At 38.3% G+C, this 19,316-nt stretch overlaps 1 protein-coding gene across 2 annotated transcripts in view; it reads right to left on the bottom strand.

Annotated features, from left to right (window-relative positions):
* Nucleotides 1–995: 995 nt before the first annotated feature.
* ARL15 (ADP ribosylation factor like GTPase 15) overlaps nt 996–19,316 on the bottom strand; it is a 352,151-nt gene continuing 333,830 nt past the window's right edge. For both annotated transcript variants that reach the window (XM_063456885.1, XM_063456884.1), the window contains one exon: nt 996–2,089. In XM_063456885.1, the coding sequence (XP_063312955.1) occupies nt 1,937–2,089 (153 nt within the window). In that variant the 3' untranslated portion in view covers nt 996–1,936. The remainder of the gene's footprint in view (nt 2,090–19,316) is intronic.

Here is a 19,316-nt window from a genome sequence, read left to right on the forward strand (position 1 = left end):
CTAAAAAGACGATACCTTGGTTAATGATCTAGCATGTCAAAGGATTTCCTGCTCATTAAAACGGTTCAATATAAGTGAGAGAGATATAGAGAAATAAAAGACTTGTGTTATCATGTCTGAATAAAAACATTGTGCTGATCAGGATTTAGAATGTATTTAGAGTTCAAAACTTCACAGCTGAAAATAAATGAATAAAGCAAACATATATAATTTACAAAACAGTACTGAAGACATTACAATATTGATTAACTACTTAGTACAAACTCTCAGTGAAAGCGGTAGGAAAAGTCTCATCCTATACCTGTTCCTAAATTCTGATTCCCCTAATCTGCAGTCTACATCACAACATGTAGCTGTTGATAAATTATAGGCTATCAGCAGCTATAGCGACACAGAATGCTAGCTCCTTGTCTAAATTACACATTTCCATTAAAGAGTAACGCATAGGGTCCCTTTAACTCATTAATAATGTGTCTCCTGTGACCATCTCACACAGAGCTAAGATTTTTTTTTTTTTTAAATATAGACTTTAACACATGTAATACAAACACTTATTTACCAAGTAATATGTAGAATAGATTTAAGTTGAATGACATTGAGTGGGAGGTTACAGTTGTATAGTTTTTTTTATTTTTACTACAATTAATACTGCCTCTCTTGTTTAACAGTTATGGATCATCTAATATACAGATTAAAAAAAATATATTAAAACAAAAACAAGACACTGCCAACATTACATTGGAAGGCACACAGCATATTCTGGTTGTTATTTCCTATTCCCTGCATTTATTTTCTTTATTTACAACTATTTAATTAAGTGAAAAAAAAACAAAAAAAACATGGTTGTGTTTTAACACATTTAAAAAAGTATATACTTCAAAAAAGACTAATAACCTGCATGGCATTATTTCTAGAATATACCCTAAGTATATATATTTTTTTTTTAAAAAAAGGAGAAATTAAAACTTTTTTTTTTGTTTTTTTAAACCAGAAATACTTGTTTTAAAAATACTATGATCACTTAGCTAGTGGTAAATGAAAGACATTCAGTAGTATTTATTTGGCCACAGTTGATGAAGTGCATCATGCACCATTGTCCTTCTGTTCCCTTAGTCTAAATGGCTATATGTTTCTATATTTATACACACTTCTACATATATACATTAAACACGCGCGCGCACATACACACTTATACGCACATTTAACCCCTTTTACAAAAGCACCTGTTTGATTAATCAAATGTCATTTGTAGGATGTAATTATCAAATTAGTGTCCTGTTCTAATTCCTAAACAATACGTCCATATTCTATATTTGGAAGCTTTAACCTATTAAAACTATATTACTAAGTGATCCACCATTCCCACCACCCTCCAAAAATATTTCTGCCTTTGATTACCATAATGGACATGTAATACATTGAGAATGTGTTCCAAGACCATTTGGCACTCAAAAGGGTTAAGTGATCGTTTAAGAAAGAGGATAAAGCTGTAGAATAGAATTGCAATTAATTGGCAACATAATTTAAATCTTACTGCAATTTCATTATAGCAATCAAGAGAAAACCTGTCTAGCTGATTTACAATATGAAAAAAGGCTCTTTGCACAGCAGATTTAGAAAATAAACAAGTCACTGTATCAGGCATCTGATGTGACTTTTTGGCCTACAATAAGTAGGGGGCAAGCATCCAGTATGATATTCAGAACTGTAACTGTTATGGTGGCTTGTTGTATTTGATAAAAGTATAGTTTCAATGCAATAGAAAGATTGTGCAAGAATGCAAAATAAAAGTAGGATTTCCCCCTTTCCTGCTGATCCAGGCAGCAGTGCTTACACTTCACCCTAAAACCGATTTTGCCCCTGCACAGTTCCATTAGGATTATAAGCAGCTGCCAGGAGGAGTGTGATGCTTGCGGACAACGCTTTCCAGGATTTTTCAGATTTGAACAGGTTCGAGTTCTCTATCGTCTAATAAATTTATGAGCATTGTGAAGCTGTCTTTTACAGATTCCATGTCCTCCAAGGATGTCGGTTGCAGAATCCAGCGTTTTCCCCGTGCGAGTGGTTCGAGTTCTAAATACTTTTTGATCTATAACAAAAATAAAAAGATTCTTAGTAATGGTGCATTGGGAGTCGTATGCTGTTGTATGCTGCAATTTGTTTATACTTTTATCATTTTGGATGAATAAAGATATTTATTTTAAAGCAAGCAGAGATGGAAAATGTCATGGGATGCTTTATTCTTTTTCTCCTTTAAACGTAAAAGTCACAAATTTAAAAGCTGCAGACAGACCACACCACTCCAAAAAAAAATAATAATAATTATATACACATATATATATTTGTGGTTGGGGATGATAAGTCGAGTTATGTTAGTGGTACACAAGTCGGTTGTGGTGTGCTGAAAATTACATTCAGGTAGGCCTGTAAAAAGAGGGCTGAAAGTTAATAGTTTAACACTTTAATACGTGTCTACATTACGCAATCAATGTTACATTTTATCAGTATTTATAGCCATACCTAAAAGAGAAAATTTGTTAGTGGAGGATACTCTATAACACCAAGATACTGGCTGACCTAGGTTATGCCAAGTGGCGACACAATTAAGCTTAATTGGTGACTTGGGAACCTTACTAGTTGCCAAGTGGCAATGAGAGGCTCTACCATGGATTTAGCCCGTTGGGTATGTTTGCCACTGAGTGTTGGGCTCTCAGTGAGGATTAAAGAGATTCAAAATAAGTTGGCCGTGATAGGTGAGGCCCTAACTGCTTTTGCCAAGAGGGCAGAGATGCAAGGCAGTAAGTATGACTTGGCCCAAGGGGCGAATACCTCCGTAGTTGAGGATGGGAGTTGGCCTCGCGGGATAGCTATATAATGGCACAAGAAGCCGAAAACTATGGCCACTTACGTTACCCTAACAGCCAGAAAAAGCTAAAGATAAGTTCTAGATAAGTGTAGAGCGAGTGGTTGTTGTAAAAAGGGAGGTAGTATCGTAACGCCAGTCACTTACATGGTGACTTGAAAAATGTAAATGCAAAACAATAAATGTAGCATGATTAAACATACACCTGGAAGATAAATGAAAGCTATGCTAGAAGTTGATGGTAAGAATAGGTGAATAGAAATGGGAGAGCAAAAGAAAATGTTTACAGAGATCCAAAACTGAAATACAAAGAGAGAGACCCAAGAACTTAGTGTTCAGAACTACGACACCAACACTAATGAAAATGCAACAGAGATTGCCCGTAAGGTAGGTAAAGTAAGTGCAATGAGCCCAGGACACAAAATACTCTATTAATATATGTTACCAAACTAACCAAAGGAAATTGAACAGTGTAATAAATGACTCAGTTGACCATGCAAAAGTACCCCCAGATATGCAATGGTCAGTATAAAGTATACCTGGTGAGACTTGGCATAATGACATTAAGGAGGTTACCAGAATAATTGAACAACAAGACCCCTGTTAAGTATATTCAAGAGGTGAGTGTACAGTTCACAAATTATCAAGTTGAGGATAACCAGCTGCAAGTTTGGAACAAGTAGGGATAGTGACAGAAAGGCATAACATAAAACATAATAGTGCTGACATGTGGAGTAATTAAAATATAACAGTTTACATCAAAAGCTGGTACCGGATACCTGATTGTGCCAAATATAGGCACAAGTTCCCACTGCACATCCTTCCACTAGAATGACATGAACTGTGTATGAGAAAGAACACCCAGAGAAATAACCAACCATCACATCTAATCAAATCCCATAGTGTACTGCAGGAAGTGAAATACCAGAATTAGCAAGTGCCTTAAAGTGGAAGTACTAAACAGGTAAAATAGTGATGGACCGAAGAGGCCTGGGTATGTTAAATGCGTAGTGATAGGTTCCAGGTTCTCGGGAATGTGCCGAGAGAGGGCCGTATGGAAAAGACTTGCGTGGGCCTAACAAGGCCATGTGTAATATTGGAATGTAGTATGAAAAGTTGTTTTTCTTTGACCATCGTATATCAGGAAATTGACTTATGTAATTGCCCAAATGAGGGGCCGAAATTGTCGTAGTGCCCGTGGAGGGCCATATGTAAACGTATTTGTAAACGTATGGAGTGAAGGCCTAGTGAGGGCCATGTGTAGAGGTATTGTAGAGGAAGGCAGAGTGCTCAATGTTAGTCCTGAACTGCTGGATGGAGAAATACAGCTGTATGAGGGGTACGGTTGTATGGAACAAACTAAAGAAGGATAAGCATACCAAGGTGAAGGTGTTGTGAAATGGCCATTAGTGAAGCCCTAGTGTTTGGTCCAGTCCATTTGTAAAGGTAAGAATAGTAGCTAGTCTAAAAGGATGGTAATGTGGCATGCAGTGGAGGCGGACCATAAGGCCCATGCCAAAGGATGACCAATATACAACTAACACAATAGATTACATGGTGTCTCAAGGTAGGTGACTTGAGACATAACATTGCTAATACTGTGCAAGAACAAAGTGACAGTATGTGAAGTAGGGATACAATATTTAACATAAGGGATTAACATACCATGGAGTTTTGCAGGCTGAGTTAGGGCCGTAGAGGCCTAGCGAGTATAAGTGGTGTAATGAAATGTAAAAGAGTGGTGTATACATATAACCCCCATGTAGCAAGAAGGTACTTATGCAAAGCCCAAATGATGGGCTGAATTGGTCGTATTGGGCTGCCCACAGAGGGCCATATGATGGGAATGAAATGAAGGCTCAGTATGGCCACGTGTGAAGGCATTGGACCTGAAACAAGACCAGGTTAACATTTACTCACAACCTTGCTATATGTGAGCAGTTTGAATATGATATCTATTAAGGATATAATAAACTCACCAAAAATAGATATAGGTGGACTGGAGGGCTTAATGTGAGGTAAAGATGATGTACATAATGAGGGATTACAATTACCCCTTGAGATTGGCCAAATTAGTGTCTTAAGGATAGGTATGTTGTCGATAACATGGAGTATAATGGGGTAGTATGCAACCCCTGTACGACAGATGTAATGCAAATGAAACACCCAAATGAGGTGCTGAATTACGACGTGGCATGTTGCCCACTGTGGGGCATATGACCGCACATTGTAAAGGTTTAGTGAGGACCATGAGTAGAAAATTGCGTATAATACCAGAAGGTGTCGCAATTTGGTTCCTGAGCTAGAGAGGATGGCTGCGCAGCTATGTTGAGATTAATGCAGGTGAAGGTAGGATGTGAATCATAGAATTGCTGTGGAGAAGTTGTATGTAACGAAGACATGTTGGTTATGAGATAGTAGAGAACCTGATCGAGTTACAAATAATCATCTAGTTTATGAAATGGCAAACAGAATAGAAACTGCATGTAAACACTTATAAAGCATTCTAGAATACATACCCACAGAGCCAAATAAAATGTTTTTTTTTGGCAGACAGAATAAAAAATGGGAACAGAGGCCCATGCCTCTAGAATGCCACAGTGGCTGAACAGGTTTGCGGCTGTGACAGCCGTACACAATCCATAGGAAGAGACAGGAGATATAGAATATATGTTAAAAAGCCCTACATGCGGAATGCTTCGGATAATGATAAAAATTATGCATACACAACTGGCATAGAAGAATAGGGTTGAAAGCAACAGCAAATGCTACAACAATGGAGGAATATCTCAGTAATATCAACATCAGCTATAACTTCATGCTCAAACTGAACATGACTAAATGAGGTTTACGTAATGCATTATTTGTTGACCCTACAAATAAGATGTAAAAGTAATCACAATACTTGAGCCAGCCTAATATAGCTAAATATGATTGACATGTTTTTGTGCAAACGATAAAACGAGCGGCCTAAGTGGGCCAAAATGTTGACCATGTCTAAAAAGTGGATGACGTTGTACTGTATAAAGTAAACCTGCGCGGTCGAATGCGGAGCGAATTTACGGAGGCAATAGCCGACAATAAATCATAAAATGCAGTAATCAAATTGGAAGCCCATACCAGGTGGTAGAAGCCATGTAAGGCACATTAAGACACTGGTAATGTAGGGCTTATTAGGACTCAGGTGTAAATTTCTTATGACTAAAACTAATTTAAAGGGGAAACACACTCAAAGGGGCACTTCAGATGCCCAAAGCACTTTAGTGTGAACTTTTATTTATTTATTTTTAAATGTGTCGTCTTCAGTACAAATTGACACCTCTGTAAATCAACCCCCCACCCCCCCATCAACCCAGCGGAACCAAACTCAAGAGGCAGCAATTGCCCAGAGCACCCACCTTGCAAAGACTTTTCCTTGAACTAGACCAGGAAGTCTGAGATTGGGCAGCCACAGAACGAGAGGGCAGGGTTAGAAGGGCAGAAAGGCAGAAGCAGCAGACTGCAGATTTTGCAAGCAGCTTTAGATTATACTCCCATGTAAAATTACATAAATAAATGCATGCATGCTGCCATTTAGGGCACATGTACTAAGCAGTGATTTCCACTTAGTTTGTATTTGGGCAGTGGTGTGTTCCATTAATAGAGATCATACAGAGTTGTAAGATGTAGGCAATACAAAATGACCCAGGAATAACCTAAAATAGCAAACTCATTTTTAAAAGATGCTATTTGCAGAAATATATAAACGTAACTTCGGGCAAACATGTGAGAAATCAGGACAACATTAGCGTGCCAAAATTAGTTAAGGCTTAAATATGCAGGGATGTTTTAGCACTTGGTAAGCATGTAATAAACAAATCCCAATAACAAATATCTAACAGGCTGTTACAGTGAAACTAATCCAGTATTTGTTTTTTAATAATCACATGTATAGGCCCAAGTTTAGGCCAGACATAAATTTAGACAGTTGCAACACCTAGCCACATAAATACTAAACAATGTAGGCCTTAATGGAAGTGAATATACCCTTAATGGAAGCAAATTAGGGATAACAACACACGAAAAGGACTTGGGAATTGTTATAGACAACAAACTATGCAACAATGTGCAATGTCAATCAGCAGTGGCCAAGGCCAGTAAGGTATTGTCATGCATGAAAAAGGGCATTCATTCTCGGGACGAGAATATCATTTTGCCTCTCTATAAATCACTGGTAAGACCACATATTGAATATGCTGTGCAATTTTGGTCACCTGTTCTAAAGAAGGACATCATGGCACTAGAAAAAGTGCAGAGGCGGGCTACAAAATTAATAAAAGGAATGGAACATATCAGCTATGAAGAAAGGTTAACAAATTTAAACCTATTTAGTTTAGAAAAACGTCGCCTGAGAGGGGATATGATAACATTATACAAATATATTCGGGGCCAATACAAACCATTGTGTGGAAATCTATTCACAAACCGGACTTTACATAGGACACGAGGCCATGCGTTTAGACTGGAAGAAAGAAGATTTCGTCTAAGGCAAAGGAAAGGTTTTTTTTACTGTAAGAACAATCAGGATGTGGAATTCTCTGCCTGAAGAAGTGGTTTTATCAGAGTCCATACAGATGTTCAAACAGCTACTAGATGCATACTTGCAAAGACAGAATATTCAAGGATATAATCTTTCAATGTAGGGTAATAACTGCTTGATTCAAGGATAAATCTGACTGCCATTCTGGGGTCAAGAAGGAATTTTTTGTCCTAGCTTGTTGCAAAATTGTGCTTCAAACTGTTTTTTTTTTTTGTTTTTTGTTTTTTTTTGCCTTTTGGATCAACAGCAAAAAACAGGTGTGAGGAAGGCTGAACTTGATGGACGCAAGTCTCTTTTCAGCTATCTAACTATGTAATGAGTGCATGAATGAACAAATGAAACATAAAATAAAGTTTGACAACCGAATTACATATGATAACAATTGATATGGTAAAATACAGTAAGTAAAAGCATTAACCTAATTAAGGCATATCTGTGATGCTATGTACGATTGAAATAGGCTGAATTTGCATTAGTAGAGAAATTAGCCTTTTCCGAATGAACAAACTTACAGTTTTGTAGAGCATAAAAAAAAAAAAAAAAAACGAGAATAAAATGTGCGAACAGTAACAGCCACGACTGGGCCAGACACAGAGGTGCCCCATGAGCTTCGAGGAAGGAGGCTCTTTACTAGAGTGAGGTAAAATGAATACTTGCGTGGGCCGCACTAGGCCAAGACCACCTTGTCTGGAGGCAGTTTGTGTTGATGACCTTTGAACTGGAAGTAGATGGATCTGTACTGAACCAGACAGTCTCAGCCTTTCTAAATATATACACATATATATATATATATATATATATATACACATACACACACACACACACACACACACACACACACACACACACACACACACACACAGAGAAAAAAATCTAATTTTAAACAGAACAAGATTTAAGTTTTTCAAAAAACAAATTGATTAAATTAACAAAATATTTATATAACATCTTCGAAAAGCTAGTGGTTATAGACAGATGGTAACTATTGGGTATAATGCAGATACCTACCAATATTTAAATGTGTTGATGTACATTTAGCAAAACACACCTGCAGCTTACCATCTCCCACGCAAATATTTGCAACCAAAAAAACGTATATTTATAAAGAATAAAAATGCCCTGACAACACTCATACAATGACTTAAACATCAAAATACACCCAAGGCAACACAAAACAACACGCACGAACCACAATGACTGACATTACTTGGTTTGAGGCGATGGTTTGTGGTATACTTATGATTATACTAAAGGGGGGGAAAAAAAAATAGGTAATGATGAAAAAAATAAAATGTAGTCTCTTTAAATACAGTGTTGTCCAGGAAGAAACTTGTTACTAATGTTATATGCATAGTGTATCTTTGGTTTTCATGGGTAGCCCTGGAGAGCTCAAGAAGCATTTCTGCTTGGAAACATTCCCATTGACATCAGCAATCAATCATTGACAGCGGAGGTCATTACCTACCTAAGGGATTTTGAACATATTTGTGGAACATATTTTGTTGACACCACAGTTCTCACAGGACAATGGACTGGTCACTGACTTTAGGAAAACACAATGGTGATGCAACTTGGTAAACAAGACTGCTAAATGCAGCACAGAAATGATAGCAGTGCTGAGTGTGACCGTGTTTCTCAAAAGTTCCAGTAAATATGAAACTTTCTATTATCCATACACGTTGTGTATGCTTTTGCAGAAATTAGTAAAAAAAAAAAAAAAAAAAAACATTCCGATGCCCCATTCACTACCAATATATTTAAAAAAACATGTATTTAGCCAAAATCAGATATGACATAGAAATATAATTCAACAGAAATGTCAAGACATAGTAGTATTAACAAAAGCCTTTAAGCATACCGAGACATTTGTGTTTACAAATATTAGCATAACCTTTATTTGAAATATGGGGTGCAAAGCTGGCACAAAAAGTGTATAATAAAACAGCAATCTTGTATATAGATTCCTGTTCAAACTCAAAAATTTACATAATGCTAATTTGCACATTTTTTTTTTTTTTTTAATTGTTCACACGCAATCATAATATTGGGAAATTAAATCTTTACACAGTATACAGTATCGCCCCTGTAATATGTTACACTTTGCAAAACATCAGCATAAAAGCAGAAATACTAAATTAGGTGTGAAAAAAAAGTAGAATAAAAATGCTCAAATACCATGCTTTTAAGTATCCGTAAAGACCCTGAAGGATTACTAGACCTACAGTCTATTTAAAATGGCAACAGAATGTCTACATTTGAGCGCGAAAACCACATACCATAAATAGACTTGGCTCATATTTTGACATCAATCTGTAACTCTAATATGCATGAGGAATACATTTCACTCCTTGATGGTAGTAACGGTATGATATTTGAAGTTTCCTTTACTTTTCGGCAAAAGGGAGAGGCTGTCTTTTTTAAGACATTTGTAAACATTAAACTGGTGGAATGGGCTTCTCCCAGAGGAATTTCATCCTCTGGAAGCTGGTAATTATTCTTGGCGTATAAATTAAGTTGCATGAAACTTCATGAACTAAATTTTGTTTGGAAAACAAACATAAAAGGTGTAAACATGATTTTTTTTTTTTTTTTTTTTTTAAATTCTTTATTTTTGTTGCACAAAGAATATACAGATTGGGACTGTCTCGCCACGACAGCGGAGCAGTCCTGTATTTTCAGACATGGTATGACAATATCATAACATTGACAGTGTGTGCATATGATTTTTATATTATTAAAGTAAAATAATGCAATAACACAGCTTGGTGAGTCTTGTGGGCTATTAACTGCCGTGTAATAACTGGCTGCTGAGTACGTCTGTGGTAAGAGCTCCTCTCTTCTCGCCGGCTGGGCAAGAAGTAGGTAGGTGTGGTGTTGTACGTGGGAAAGGCAGATAGTGGTGTTGCTCTTACGGAGTTGGAGGGCTGCTAAGTCGTACTTGTCTCTGGGTTATATTATAAGGAGCCCAAAGGGAAATGTTAAGTGTGTTAGCGGTTCTTGGGCATAGTCGTGGGGGGGGGGGGGTGGTAGGTGCCTGCCCCAGTGAGATATAAAGTGAGGTGGCCGATGGAGCGTTGGTGTGCCCTGATATGCGGGGGGTTCTCTGTTGCGAATTACGATAGCGCTTGGGAGGGACGCACCCCTGGCAGCCGGTCACTGGCCCTGCTTTTCTATGTGGGGAGAGTGTGTTAGGGTAGTGCTCAACGTCTCTTAAGCCTGGGGAGGGGTGGGAACGTAGTCGGTCTGGCTGTCCTTAAGGACTACTGTTGTATTAGCTGCACTGTATATAGACCATATAACATATAACAAAGAAAAACAAGACAAAAATACTAATAATAATAATAAGAAACATAGTAAACAGACTAAGATGTACTTATTAGCTGCAGTAATATTGATTGCCAGTCTCTCGGCATACTCCCCTATGAGAGAGTAAAGGTATGTCCAGGCCTTCCCGTGGGTCTCAGCCTGTGTCCGCTTCCCTGCGAGGCACAAAGGGGGTTATGTTTGGCACATCCCAAGAGTGTCCAGGGGTAGGAGCCTTCTTCTTGGGGCCGTTTAGTCCCAGACTGCGGAGGAAAGAGTCGGCATCAGCTGCTGATGTTAGTCGGCGGGTGGTTTCACCCTGAGTGGCAGCTAGTGTGTGAGATGGGCCCCATCTGTATTGGACGCCTGCTTCACGTAGGGTCTTGGTGACCTGGTTGACTGAGCGTCTCCACTCCAGCGTTGCCTTGCAGAGGTCCAGTAGGAAGGTGAGTTGGCAGTCTTCAAATAAGAACGGGCATTTGTTCCTGACGGCTTCCATTACAGTTTGTTTTTCTCGGGGGGACTGGAGGCGGAGGAGGACATCGCGGGGTGCGTCCGCAGGTGCCCTTGGGGACTTTGGGAGTCTGTGTATTCCGTCCACTTGTATGAGCTTTGCCTGCTTGGGATGTAGAATCTCCGAAAAAAGGCGCCGAACAAAGTGGGGTAGCTCCCTGTCAGTGACCGTTTCTGTTATACCTCTGATTTTGAGGTTGGTACGTCTCCTGGCGTCGTCCATTGCATCCATTCTGGCCTGCAAAGCCTGGTGTGAGCTTTGGAGTTGCCGTATTTGTTCTGATGCACCCGTTGTTGTGCTATGGAGGAGATATCCTCCTCTGTAGCCTTCACCCGGTCTGTCACGGCTGTGACCTCCTCGCGGAGCAGTGCTATGTCTGTGCGGAACCAGGTACGTAGGTGTTTCAGGAGGCCCAGGATGTCTCCCTTGGTTGCAGGTGCCCCGAGGTCACCTATTTGTATGTCCGAGAATGGGTCATCTGCTTCGGGGATGGTGTCTGGGGAGTCCAGCGGGTCCTCTATCGAGGCTAGGCTTGCTGAGTCAGGCGTCGCCGCCATTTTGGGTTTAGGCCGCGCCAGAAATATGTCCCCTATTCTTCGTGTGCCGTCGGAGTGGGCTTTTAGTTTTTTGGCTCGTTTTCCCATAGTGTGGAGCAAGTGGGTTGGCAAGATATCGGCTGGGCACCGCTGATTTTTGGGGTACTTGTCGAGATTTGTCGATTTTGGCCCGGAGCACTGCAGACATGCGACCGCTCTCAGTGGATGCTAAGCTCCGCCCCGTAAACATGATTTTAATAGAAAAAAGAAGGGGTTAAGAACCAAAATCCTCCTCCAAAACAAACAAAAATCAATCACAGTTACATACAGGTATCTGCAGAAAAAAAAGAAAAGAAAAAAAAAACACCTCCAAAAGCCAGCGAAACATCTGTGCAGATCCTGAAACACGAAATACAGAACTAATTCACATCAACTAGTGCAAATATATTAACATGATTCTCAGAATAACAGTATGACAGATTTGTGTTTACATGCAATGAGCCATTTCATGCCTTTTGCAGTAAACCATTCAGCATAATATGCTGCATAAAGCCTTTTGAACAACAAACCTTGATTTTGTGTGTCTCTCTCTTAATGGCAAAGATAAACTACTTCAAACTGGAGATTTGTAAACCTGTACCTGATATATTTGCATACATCCAAAAATACTCCAAGCAGCTAAAATGTAACAAAAAAGAGAACAGCAATGTTATCTCAAATCTCTTGCAGATTACATATATTTATTTTACAGCAGACTTCCCAACTTGACAATACTCCGTATTTAAAAAAAGCATTGTGCATTTTGCCAGCCCAACATAACATTCCGGAACGAGTTCTGCAAACAAGTTCTAAGACATAATCCTAAATATTCTCTTACTTTTCTCAATAATAGCCATCAGAAGGCAGTACATATAGCCTAAATCAGAATAGACCTGATGGATTCTAGGACTCTTGAGACTTGAGTGCATTTTTCTCAAATATGTTTCTGAATAGATGAGTGGTATTAATAATAAACAATATCCAAATTAAATTATATTTCCCATGTTTACTTTTTCATGTTACAGGTAAATTTCTAAACCAAATTCCTTACATAGGGCAACGCAGACCAATTTTGAATTTTTGACCAATTTTTGACCAAAATTTTTGACCAATTTTTGAGAAAACTCGGAAAATTCCAGAATGAACTCTGAGATGAGACCTTCATAAATTGAATATGGCCTAACCTTCCCAACATGAGCAGATATTTCCATAAAAAATAAGAATCATATGGTACGAAAGAAGGATTGCATTAAGATGTGAAAAATAGCAGTGTTCATTATTTAACATTACTGCACCATACTATCCAGATTGCAAATGCACATCTGCCTGATTTTTGACCAAACCACATGCAACACTAAGGGTCACTTGAATTTCTACTAATAGACACATTGAACAAAAACTCCAGAGTTCCTCTTTAAGCATCCAACATTGCATCTGGAATACTCGTAGTCGTCTATTTCTGTTTCAACGTGATGTAACATTGTTTTTGAACAATATGATTACTAGCGTGAGAAAACAAATATTTCACTAAAACAGTTTTTGACAATTTGCTCATGTTTTCGCTGGTTTCATACCCACTAAATACCACTCAATTTCCAATTTGTTTAACAACTGGCGGTTATTGCAAACTTATTTTTATTGTATAAATATCAAATTGAAATTCTACGAGAGTTAATATGACATTTGTTAACATACCAGCAAATAGCTGTTGCCCGAACAAAGTTTAGTTTGCACATTCTTTTCTCTAAGAGTATTTTCATAAGGAATATTAGCTTTCCACACTCCTACCAAAATAGCCACAAATATGTAAAAAATATTCTAACGCTTAAATGTGCAATAACTTTCACTGGCTGGGACATGTTTAAAGGAAATAAGGAGACATTTGTTTACTTAGTAACTTAATTAAAAAATTGGAGCGTTTAAATATGATCCTAGACAGAGCCAAGAGAAGCAGCGCTCTAGCTCCACTTGATATGATCGTTATATATACACATACTATATCTATATAAAGATACACACATGAAGGTTCTATAGATATATACACAATATATATACATATACACAGTTTATAAAAATTATATGATGAATATGTCACAAACTCAGGACAACACAGTACTGCCAGGGTGCAACCTGCAGGCACAATTATAACTGAAAAGGATAGCGATCACTCCTGAGTTTTATTTTTACAATTACATATAATTTATTGAAATCAAAGTACTTCATCATTAAATAGAGCATAAGACGGCCTGATACCACGGACATCTATGAAGACAACGTGCAAAAGATCTCATAAGAGTAAAGTGAAGCATACAGTGAGATGCTTCCCATCATCACAAGACACTACACTGGATTAACACACAGGCTATAGCCAAGATACCAAAGTATTTAATGATAGATCCACCTCTAACCTTTGAAAACAGAGCCAGAGATGTAACTCTATTAAAGCATCATGGAACAAAGACTCATGCAGCAGTGTCAGAAGTGATACACTAATACTAAAAACACAATGTACCAAGAAACGAACATTGGCAGTGGTCTGTGCCTAAGCGAGAAAAACACTTTTCCCTGGTGCTGCATAAACAAAGTGAATTAACTCCCAAATAGCAGAGAATTGAGCAACGAGACTGCAGGGGCATGATCTGTACACGTCAAGCTAAACTCATTTTGGTGCTTAGCATATCCCTTTAACTCAAAAGCAGGTCAAAAAATATTTAGGAATTTTCAGCAAAGGAAGTTCAAGTAAATCCTATTCAAACACAATGGATAAATTATTAAGCAATTCAGTGTAATTTTTTTTTCATTATTAATTCCAACTAAAAGAAAAGCGTATGTGAAATGACAATTATCAGGGTCAAGACAAAGGCGCCAGCATCAAACAGCGCCAGTCACATTTATATATAAATAACATGCAGATAATGTTGTATTTATATTTTATGAGTGCGTATTCTCTCCAGGTTTATGAAAATATGTCATTGCATCTATTTTATACTGTATGCAATAAGGGAAAATCGACTCTGCCAGACAGGTCAAACACAGTCTATAGGCAGATTAGACCTTTTTAAATGCATCTCCTTTTATTTCAATTCACTGCTCTGTAAATCCGCTAAAATGACAGCTATACAATCATGTTAGCAAAACAAATTTAAGACCAGGCACTTTACAAATAATTTTACTGGTGTTAAGCTGACAAATATGGCTGGATAAACTCCTTTCAGTGCTTGTGTGACTCCCCCTTCTGCTGGTAACTAGACACTAAATACCTTCTAGCACAAACTATGAAAAAAGACATTTTGAGCTATAAATTTAAATATCCGCCAATGTACTTAGATTTAGTGGATTTGATTTTGATAATTCTATATTATTTTTTGTAAAGCAACTCAATACATACCTTTTTATCAAGATTAATATTAAATGCTGGCTTCTTCATAAACATGCAATAAAGTAGCATTTATTAATTCAAAAAAGTAGTAAAAGAGAAAATAAATGGGAGAAAAAAATATATATAACTCCAAGACAGAGAACACGCATTGGCAAACACACTGCATTCACATACACACACTGGAAACATGCAGATACACTTACTTATATAATTAATTGGGGAAAGTGTGGTCCAGCCAATTGTTATATTATGTATGCAATGTGAAGAACTGTATGAAACCCTACTATAATGCAGCAGTACAGAGACTCAGTGGTGTAGCTAGGGGGAAAGTGGGCGGTCAGCCCCAGGCAAAACTTTTTTTGGGGCGGCAGTGAACTGCACACTGAGGGGGCCATCCAATGGTAATGTATGCTCTGAGGCTTGGTCACTTTAATAGTGCGACCGGGTCTCTGTGATGATGTCAGCACTGGGAGGAACTGACAGATAGACGGTCACTTCCTCCCAGCCATACTTCCTCCCAGCTGCGCGGGAAAAAGACATCTAGGAGGATTCATCCTAAAGATAGGAAACAGGAGGGTGGCTAAATATGTCTATTTTGCATGTGTGTATATTTGTATGTGTATTCGTGCCTGCATATGTGTATTTGCTTGTGTGTCTCTATGTGTGCATATATCTGTATCTGCACGTGTCTGTATGTGTATCTGTGTATCTGTAGGGGCAAAGTCCAGCGACAGTCAGGATGGGAGCAGACAGCTCTTCTTCTATCGGTCAATTCACGTAGTGTGTCCGAGCTCCGTCAGCACTTCCGTTCGGCCATTGGCCGGGTGTGTGGATGGGGAAGGATATTTATCACGTCATATTCCTGCCCTCTGTATTCCTCTCAGTATAGTGGCACACTAGTGATGAAGCTGGCCTGAGAGGGGCGGCAAACTCAGAGACCGCCCTGGGTGGCAAAAGCTCTAGCTACCACTGCAAAGACTAATTCAAATGAAGAAGTAATTTTATAATAATTTAGTTTGTTTTAAAAAACATTGTCTTTTTAAATTTTTATTTGCAAAATCAGCTCAGGAGTAGCTGTACTGCAGGAAGCTGTTCCTTCTAACAGCCATGGGAACAGCCCCTCTAGCACGGGTGGGGTTGAGAGTGTAAGGAAGACTAGACAGGTTGTGGTGGTAGGGGACTCAGTTTGCTGTCTCCCAGGTGCTTGGACCTGGCATGTTGCTGACAGAGTGGAGGGATTATTGCGAGGGGTTGGGGATGACCCAGCTGTCATGGTCCATATTGGTACCAATGACAGATTCAGAGGAAAATGGAAGGTCTTAAAGAATGAGTTCAGGGAACTAGGAAGTAAGCTAAAGAAAAGGACCTCCAAGGTAATATTTTCATGAATATTACCTGTGCCGCGTGCTACAGCACAAAGGTAGCGGGAGATTAGAGAGGCTGAAGTCTTGGTGCAGAAAGAGGGTTTGGGGGTTTTAGAGCACTGGGACGATTTTGCACTTAGGTACTACCTGTATAGCAGTGATGGATTGCACCTAAACAGAAGAGGGTCTGCTGTGCTGTGGGATAGGATGGCTAGAAGGTTGGAGAAGATTTTAAACTAGTAGTAGGGGGGAGGGTCATAGCAATCTAGCAAATGAAGATAGTATAGAAAGGAGAAGAGCTTTATGTTAGTATAAGGGGGGTGGAGATGGGGAGGGGGAGGGGCAAGCTCAGAACAGAGGATGGTATGTAATATTGATAAAAATTCACATTAAGTACAAATAACTAATAATCAAATGTATGCTTACTAATTCAAGGAGCCTATATAACAAAATGGGGGAACTAGAGGCAATATCATACACTAAACAATATGATATAATAGGCATAATGGAAACATGGTGGGATGAGACACATGACCGGGCAGTTAACTTAAATGGGTACACACTATTTAGGAAGGATAGGAAAAACAATAAGGGTGGTGGGGTATGTTTGTATGTCAACCATGAGTTAAAGTCAAATCTTAAGCATATTGAGTGTGTCGAGGAAAATGTGGAAGCTTTATGGGTAGATATCTGCTTGGGGCAAACGAAGGGAAATCAATTATTGGTCGGGATATGTTATAAACCACCTAATTTAAATATTAATGAGGAAGAACAGCTGTTAGAGCAAATTGGGAAAACTGTAAATCTGGGAAACACGTTAATTATTGGTGATTTTAATTACCCGGACATACATTGGGACTAGTACTTCAGCGAGGGGAATCAGGTTTTTGAACTTGTTAAATGACACATTAATGTCAAAACTGGTACAAGCACCTACTAGAAAGGATGCTTGTCTGTATCTCGTTATAACAAACAATGTTGATCTTTTGTCCAATATTCAAGTAGGGGAGCATTTGGGAAATAGTAATCACAATATGGTAATATTTTTAAATAAACTCAAAAAAAGCTAAAGCATCCTGTACTAAGGAGATGTTGCTGAACACATATTTGGGGTGTTCTTTGGCAGTAACCCTAAAAGTTCTCAGTACATGTATTCTTAAATTGCTATGTTAAAGAAAATTAATGTAAATAAAGCTCTGGGGCCTGACGGTATTCACCCACGAGTACTTAAGGAACTAAGTGGGGAAATAAGTGAACCTCTGTATTTAATCTTTCAAGATTATTTTGTTTCAGGTATTGTACCGGAGGATTGGAGGAAGGCAGATGTTGTTCCTATATTTAAAAAGGGTTCAAAATCCTTGCCTGGAAATTATAGACCTGTGAGCTTAACTTCTGTGACTGGGAAAATATTTGAAGGGATATTAGGGGATAATATTGAGAAATTAATTGGAAAGAACTTTGTTATTAGCAACAATCAGCATGGTTTTATGAAACAAAAGTCATGTCAAACTAACCTAATTGCATTCTACGAAGAAGTAAGTAGAAGTATAGATCGGGGTGTTGCAGTGGATGTGATCTACTTGGATTTTGCCAAGACATTTGATATGATTTCTCACAATAGGTTAGTCTTCAAACTAAAAGAAATTGGTCTAGGTGAATATTCGTGTTCTTGGGTAGAACATTGGCTTAAGGATAGAGTACAACGAGTTGTCATTAATGGTAAATTTTCAAGAAGGACAAAAAGTGGTAAGTGGTGTCTCTCAGGGTTCTGTTTTGGGACCGCTTCTATTTAACATATTTATAAATGATCTTGAAATAGGCATTGAAATCCATGTTTTAGTGTTTGCAGATGACACAAAACTTTGTAAAGTAATAAAATCTGAGCAGGATATTGCTGCCTATAGAGGTGGTTTTATCACAGTCTATACCGATGTTTAAACAGCAATTTGCCATTTTGGTGTCAAGAAGGAATTTGTTCCTAGTTTGTTGCAAAATTGGAAGCGCTTCAGACTGGGTTTTTTTGCCTTCTTTTGGATCAACAGCAAAAACATGAGACAAAGGCTGTACTTGATGGACACATGTCTCTTTTCAGCTATGTAACATGCAATTTTATTTTATTCTATTCACTAAATGCAAGTTAATGATTCAGTGGCACGTTTTTAGGACTCTAAAGGTCTTGAGATTTACACTTAAAATACTATGCAGGTTTACACTCAATATTCTGCACTATATATATATATATATATATATATATATATATATAAACTGCACATTAGAGAAGAAAAACAAGTATCTAAAAATGCATTTGTACTAATCTAGATGATCTATAGTTAAAGTGGCAGGACCTGCAGTGCACATAACATGTAGAAAGTATTTAAATCACGCCATTCTATAGCCATTGCATGTCCCATTACACAAGCCATGCACACATCGCTAAACAGTTCAGGGTCACTAAGTGCTAGCAGAGCAATCACTGCAACAGAAACTCGTGTGTTGAGTATTTTATAAGTGTTTGTCTGGTTCCAACTCTCAGCCTCTTTGTTTTCTATTCCCATTTACCTGCTGCTTACCAAGTACTGGAAATTGTTGCTGCCACAATGTGATTTATTAAACAGACTAACAACATCAACAAATCTGAGAAATCCCTCAGAGCAATCAACACATTTCTGTTGAAAGAGGAATAAAAGGAAGTACTACCAACTCGTATCAAAACAGACTAGAGACACTTGTTTTCAACTG

Source organism: Pelobates fuscus, chromosome 5 (assembly GCF_036172605.1).
Source record: "Pelobates fuscus isolate aPelFus1 chromosome 5, aPelFus1.pri, whole genome shotgun sequence".
NCBI classification, from domain to species: domain Eukaryota; kingdom Metazoa; phylum Chordata; class Amphibia; order Anura; family Pelobatidae; genus Pelobates; species Pelobates fuscus.